A 7,064-nucleotide genomic window follows, 5' to 3' on the forward strand; every position below is an offset into this window, starting at 1 on the left:
TACTAGTAGCTCCAAAGGAAGTGGTTTATGAACAACATGAACAAGATGTGGAAAAATTCTCTCCACAGAAGGAGGAGCCATTTCCAAACCAACAAGATACTACCATTGCAGAGGACAATCAAATGGTCAAGCATGATTCCTTTGCCCCTACACTATCAAGAGGATGCCCCATAAGGCACCTAGCTCTGCGACAGATCAGCAACTTGTCCCAATTCATGCTTATACCTAAACATGAGGAAGAAGATCACAAAGAAGAGCAAGTATGTTTTGCTCCACAAGACAACACCCCAGTACTGGAAAGCTTCATTGTTTTCAGCATTGGGAAGGAGGTGTTCCATGCAGCAACATGTTTGTCATACTTGCTGTCATTTTCAGCTACCCTTTTGTATGAAAGAAGAAATCAACTGGTGAGGAAAGGGAGCTACTTCAACAAACCAGTCAATGGGTTTGTTTAAACTTGCATATATGTAAATACTTGTATATAGTAGAGTAGTTTTTTTTTTTTTTTTCTTGCTTTCCAAGAAGTGCATGAGCACGTGTTTTGTAGAATTTTTTTTTTTTTTTTTTTTTGTTCCTAGCTCTAGTTGCAGAGAGGTAAGATTTTCAATGTTTTGTTGTTGCAGAGGTAGGGTTAGGGTTTCATAATGCACAGGATCCACATTTTTTATGACTCTATAGCCCAATGGATGATTTAGGCCACTGGTCTTATGCATAACAAGCTTGCATCCCCTCTAAGTCACTAGAAATGTTAACCATATTTGTCTCCCACCGAAAAATTGAATTTAAATGTCTAAGCCCACCCAACGGTCACTTCCCACTTTTAGAAATTTAAATGCCAATGGAAATACAAAAAAAATGAAAATAAAACCTTATTGTATTTCCTATTTTCTTCCTAAGTTATCTTTTCGGGCCCTCGCAAATTCCTCGTTGTCAAAGCTTTCATCATCGATGGTCGTCGTTATGTCACTATGCAAAGATGCGAGGGTTTGTTTCATGCGACATAGCGATGGTTTGACTTTGATTTTTGGTGGACCCTTCCTGTCAAAACAACTGGATAGTTGTCAGAACACTTTGGCATTTCGTTAGTCTCTCATTGGCCGAGATGATGACTCTACAAGGAGGTGGGCCAATTTATTTTTTGTCATCCAATGCAAATAGATCGAGGGCGATCACTTTGTCGCTTTGAGAAGTTGTTTGATCTTTAGTTATAGTGACAAAGTGATGAAATGCCATGTGGCAGGTGGATCTATTCAATTTGGTGGCCGCGGTGGGGTGGACGAGCTATCAGATTACATTGGCGAATGATGGAATCTTCATTGACCAAGCCTTTGACATGTCTAGGTCGTGGGCCATGTGTTCTCAGTTTATACCTTCCATTGTCCAATGCAAACAGATCAATGGTGATCTCTTTGTTGCTATAGGAAGTTGCTCGATATTTATTAATAGCAACAAAGCGACGAGTTGACATGTGGCAGGTGGGTCCGTTCCTTTGTGGGCCACAATGTGGTGGGTTAGTGTCAAACGGGTTGGCAAAGGACCATGTGTCTATTGGTCGGTGCACTGACAAGACTGATGATTTTTCGGGACCGTTAGATGGTGGTAGATCAATGCCTGTTGCTATGTTACTATAAGAAGTTGCTTGACCTTTAATCATAGCAACATAGCAAGGATTTTCCACATGTCCCGGCAGGCCCAATTTGGTAGGTGTAGTTAAGAAAGGTAGTCATAGTTAAGGCTAACCATTATGTGATCGTTGTGGTTAATTTTTGAAGGTTGGCAGAGTTAGTAAGTGATATGGTCAACCACACAAAGACTTTGCTGGGGTGGCAAAAGGAAATACGATTAGTGGCCCATGTGGCCTATCTTGGTTGCATACTTCAGTTGACTTTTTGACTTTGTTGACTGATCGAGCCAAAAGTGAGAAAGAGATGGTTTTCTACACGATCCGATCTTCATGATCAATTCCAACCACTTTTCAATGAATGTTGTGCCTAGTGAACAAAGGAAAACACTCCACTACCTCTGGTTTTATCCATCTACTTGGTCAGAGTAATTTAATGGTGTCGTTCTGTCTTCTCAAGGCTCTATTTGGAAAAATGTTGGATTTCTTTGTAGTTGAATCCATGCCAAGATTAGACTTTCTCCAGATTTGCATGATTGTTCACTGCAATCTTAAATAGTAGTGGTTGAGTCTGGTTTAGGACAGAAAATATCTCAGTTATGTCTGAGCTATAAAGGCAGTTTTTGTAAATTTTGTGAAGGTCGACTCTTCTCTGCTTTCTCTAATATTGCTCTGCAAGTTCATTGTAAATTCCCTTCGCCTCTGAACTTACGACATTCTAGCTTATCTCCTCCAGCCATTGATGTATTGTACAAGACCTATTTGTCTCTCATTAGTGTATTGTGGATATCTGCAATCTTGCATGACTGTATCTCCTTTTGGCCTATGAATGATATATAAGTGAATTCTCTTCTTCCTTGTGTCATTTATTTGGGTTTTCTGATCTGCATGTGATTGTTAAATTAAAACAAGTCTAGATGTGTATATCTTTTGGTGTCATGATGGTTCATAAGTGCATGTATGAGCAGAGATTAGTTTGAATGCTCTATTTTGGTGCATCGCCCCTTACATTAGAATAGGTAGATTTTCTTTCACGCGTTCCCTCTCCCTTTTCCTCTCCAAGTGTAGTTAGGTTCGCCCTGATAGCAAAAGAAGTTGGCCTTCTTCGGAGACTCAACTTCACAGTTCAAGTCCCACAGCTTGGACATTGTTTCCATGTTTCACAAGGTTGTCCTTAGGTAAAAACATTGAATAAAGGTGCAAACTTTTGTGACAACAATATCTTTAGAGTTGAATGACATGTTGTTTCAGATATATCAACTTCCTTTATATTTTCTACCTTTGTATTTTCTGTAAGTATGATATATGCAACTTTTACGATCAACTCTCCGACATTATAGGAGAGTCCATATCAAAAACTATAACGTAGGAGACCATGCGAGAAGTCTAGTCCTATACAAAATTAGATTATTCTATTGCAAAAAGAATAACTATGGTCGGAACTCATTGTTCTTTCCATGAATCCATGTTATCCAGCCAGTGATTGCTTCCATCCATTTCAATATTTTATCATTATGATCAAAGTTATTGTAGGGATGCACAATGTCTGCCCCTCTTGATTGTGCAACAGTTGCAAGAGGTATGACTGCCAGTGGAATGGTAGCATGGGCTTCTCTCCATCTTGTCTTTGCTCTTCTCAGTTTTCATTCAGCGCCGCAATAAAGATGTTCAATGCTTGTTCAAACAGGATCCTCCCTGCCAAGGGTTGGGAAGAAGTGTAGCCATATGAGATCTCTCTCAGCAGGTCTAAGAACTTCTGTTCATCTAATTTCATGACCAATAGACATTAACAACTTTTTTTTATGGTCAAGAATTTCCAATTTAAAAGAAAAAAAAAAAGCAAGAAAGCAGTCAAAAAAGATTTGATGTATGGATTTACAACATTTGCAGAAAGAACATATATCAGGCTCCCCATTTGGTTTCTTTACTGGCAATCTATTAATCTATGAAGGAGGAAACGCCACATGAAACAGGATTTTTAAGGTTCCACTGGTCCATTCCACATCCCATCAAGTGTTTATTGCAATTAGAGGTCCGGAGGTTTAAATTCAAGCAAGGTTTCAGGTGTTCAACAATCTCATGGCTACTAGTAAGGAGTTTGTAAATATATTTGGCTTTGGTGTTGAGGAATAAGGTACCATCTGGCCACTTTAGGTGAGAGATCCTCATTGCTGCAGTATCACTCCTTAGGAAGGTCCAGTTTGCAGTCACACTTCTTAGGAAGGTCCAGTTTGTTACAAGCTTCCCTCAATATAGAGTATGTTCTCCATTGGGACTATAGAATGTCAAATATTTTCCATAAGTTCTGCCATCTTGTAAGTTCACCCTCCTGAAATATATATCTGCAGACTTGCCCCTCCAACAAAGAGAGCACCCCTGGATTAATATGCAAGGGATTTGTCTCCATGCCTTAAATTCCACTATACTGATTTCTCCCCTCATTTCAAGTTGCTCTCATCAATGATTTTGTTGTTAGAAACCAACTGTCTAACACATTCACTGTTCTTCCATATTGCCTTAAAAATATTAGAACCTGTAACTCTGATTTCAAACTTTCCTGGCAGTAAGAGAAAAAAGAGAGTCAATACTTCCTTTATATTCCAATGTTAAACTCCATAGTTAAAAGATGCAAGAGCTTTTTGTTTCTACTCTGGCTTTTAATGGCAACAGGTCATATACAGAAGTTTTTCATCTAAAGCAAAAAGAACATAAACAATTTAAACTGAAGCTTTTGCATCTCGAACAAAAACAAACGTGCTCAGTCTAAACCAGAAAAGTTTGCATCTTCATCTAACAAGGTGTTGAAAATTAATGCTCACTTTGTATTGACTGGAAAAAACTTGTTACACCCTTCAACGTTAAACAATTTCAGTAAGGAAACATATGTAAATTACCATCTTGAATAGTACATGAATTTGAATGGAGACTTTTTTCTCTTACTAGACCATTCAGTGTACACTAAGCTTTTGCATCTTTGAAAAACATAAAATCACAAGCTTTTGCATCAACAGAAAAACACCCAATGTAAACCAGAAACTTTTGACTGAAAATATAATGTGAACTTTTTTTTTCAAATTAAGTAAATTCACAACAAAAATGTAATAGCGAAGCCACAGAAGAAGAAAACCTGTCACACCCTTCAATGTCAAAAAAATTCTACGAGGAAATATATGCAAATTACTACATGGGATGTATATATTTTTGCATGGAGACATGAGGTAAGATTGGATCGAAAAAGGTCTAATTGCAGAAGCCTCTGATTTATGCCGTGTATGCTCTTTCTCCTCCATACATCATACACAATATACACCAGAGACTTTTGCATCTTTAAACAAATAAAAGACATACAGAATGTGAACCGGAAATTTTTTAACAAAAAAACAGTGTTTCCCAATTTCTTCTACCCTTTAATCCGAAAGTCTTTAGAAAATTAATACCAATTTTATGTTATTTTCAAAATAGTTAAGTCCAAAGACATGTTTTCAAGTGGAGAAAACCTAGCGACAAGGAACTTATGTGAATTCCCACCTGGAACAAGATTATAAATTCATAAGCAAAATACGTTTCAATGCAAGTGTTAAAATGAACTTCAATCCTGTCCGACCTACCAAATGTAGAATCCTGAATTGCCAATAAAAGCGAGGATAAATGCAAAATTCCCTCAAATTAAGATGTAAAATAGCCCTACTTCCTTACCGAAGCCAGTGCAGCCAGGTTCAAGATATACCCCACTGTCCATAACAGCCAGGGAAGATGAAAAATCCATTCAAATCAGATGTAAGATAACCACACTCCCTGACACAAGACAGTCCAGCTAGATTTAAGGTACAAAATACCCCTCACTGAAGGACAGATAAGCCAAGCAAGATCCAGACCTAGGCTGGTCAGATAAAAGATACCTTAATTATAGAGGCTAGACAATCAGGCAAAATTCTGGTCGAGGCAGTCAGATACAATACACTCTTCTCTTGTTACTAGAGGCTAGGCCGGGTAAGATCCTGGCTGAGGCCGAACAAATGCAAGATACCCAATTCAAAATTTCCCACAGGAAATGGCATACTACAAAAGGGGGATCTCCGAATAGCAAAAGAATAGTTGCTCTCATATCATATCATATCTCCATTTGATCAAAAAATAAAACAGAAACTGCAATGGGAAGTTACAACCTCTATCCTACTCTTAATTGAATCCCATGACACACGAACATCAAGTGTTAAGAGGGCATATCAATGACTGTAGAGTGAGGAATGTGATCGTTGGAATTAGGGCAATGTTGTTCATCTTTCTCCTCCCGTTTGGGCAAAGCAGCGGCTCTGCAAAGCGGGCAGATGGGGCGCTTGGTGAGCCATGCACCCGCACAATCAACATGAAAGCAGTGTTTGCATGAGGGCATCAGCAAACACTTGTCTCCATCCTTGAACTCCTCCAAACACACACAACAATCCATATCTTCACAGATACTCAATTCCTCTGCAATCTTCTCATCATCATCACTATGTTTCTCATTCTTCTCATCTCCATCACTCTGTTTCTCACCCTTCTCATCATCCCCATCGCTCCGTTTCTCATGATGGTGGCAGTTGCAGATGAATGTGGGCAGCTTCTGAATGTCATCCTTGGAAAGCCCACCGTTTTCCTTTTTGCTGCTCCCATCCCCAATTGCAATTGCACCATTTGTAGCATTGGATGCAGCAGATCGCAACACATGCCACGCCAACCAGATGTAAATCAGAACAACCAGAGCAGTTCCTCCAAGGGGGATTAACATGGCCTGAAAAGAAAACGACATAGCTTCAAATTTGGGGAAAAAAAGGCAGAGAGTAGAAGATTTCTTAACAGAAAAGGGAGAGATTCGTGACTATATTTATATGGGAGCGGTGAAATCAATCATTGCCATGTTGACACCTGTGGATTCAGCATTGCTGGGTTAATACATTCACGTTTTAGGGTTCACAATGTGGTTAGATTTTCTCGTTTCTACGGGGTCTTCGTTTACTTGGAAATGCTGGGTATTCGTCCAGCTGTCTTTCTCCTCCGCTTTCTCTGCCGCGCGTTCAATTACAACCGTTGCTTTTGGGGGCTTGAATGTGAATGAAGAAGCCGCTGGATTTCGTGTGCTTCACTCCATCCATAAATCAGAAACTGGGTCTTCAACTTGTGTTGGGTGGTAATCCATGCTCCTCCACACGGGAGGTTTCAAGTTTCAACATTCAACCATCCCCCTCACTCCCCACTGCATTACGGAAATTGGGAGAGGAGTTCTATACAATGCTCTCACAATTTCCTCTTTTCTAGGAGTTTAATATTTATTTATTTATTTATTTAAAATTGCAGTAGGATTCGTTATAGTACACTCTATTTTGAAAAAAATAAAATTTTATAAAATATTTATTACATATGTTGGGTCCATTTTTAATTGTAAATCTTACCGTTCATTAATAGT

General features: G+C 38.9%; 1 protein-coding gene across 3 annotated transcripts; it reads right to left on the reverse strand.

Annotated features, from left to right (window-relative positions):
- Window positions 1–3,016: 3,016 nt before the first annotated feature.
- Window positions 3,017–6,863, reverse strand: LOC149568854 (E3 ubiquitin-protein ligase ATL23-like). 3 transcript variants are annotated; one of them, XM_089821733.1, is made up of 3 exons: window positions 6,527–6,863; window positions 5,318–6,392; window positions 3,017–4,178 (listed from the first exon to the last, which is right to left on the reverse strand). In XM_089821733.1, the coding sequence occupies exons 1-2, from the start codon at window positions 6,539–6,541 to the stop codon at window positions 5,835–5,837; spliced, it is 573 nt and encodes a 190-aa protein (XP_089677859.1). In that variant the 5' UTR covers window positions 6,542–6,863; the 3' UTR covers window positions 3,017–4,178; window positions 5,318–5,834. The 3 variants fall into 3 exon arrangements, with proteins under 3 accessions (XP_089677859.1, XP_089677858.1, XP_089677857.1); XM_089821732.1 differs by lacking the exon at window positions 6,527–6,863 and having other exon boundaries at window positions 5,788–6,503; XM_089821731.1 differs by lacking the exon at window positions 6,527–6,863 and having other exon boundaries at window positions 5,318–6,503.
- Window positions 6,864–7,064: the final 201 nt, after the last annotated feature.

Source organism: Cupressus sempervirens, chromosome 3 (genome assembly GCF_028749045.1).
Source record: "Cupressus sempervirens isolate cs-2001-9-10 chromosome 3, ASM2874904v1, whole genome shotgun sequence".
In the NCBI taxonomy this organism is placed as follows: domain Eukaryota; kingdom Viridiplantae; phylum Streptophyta; class Pinopsida; order Cupressales; family Cupressaceae; genus Cupressus; species Cupressus sempervirens.

Excerpts from the sequence above, each read along its gene's own strand:
- LOC149568854 (XM_089821732.1), bottom strand. The coding sequence starts at position 6,410 with ATGTCGTTTTCTTTTCAGGCCATGTTAATCCCCCTTGGAGGAACTGCT.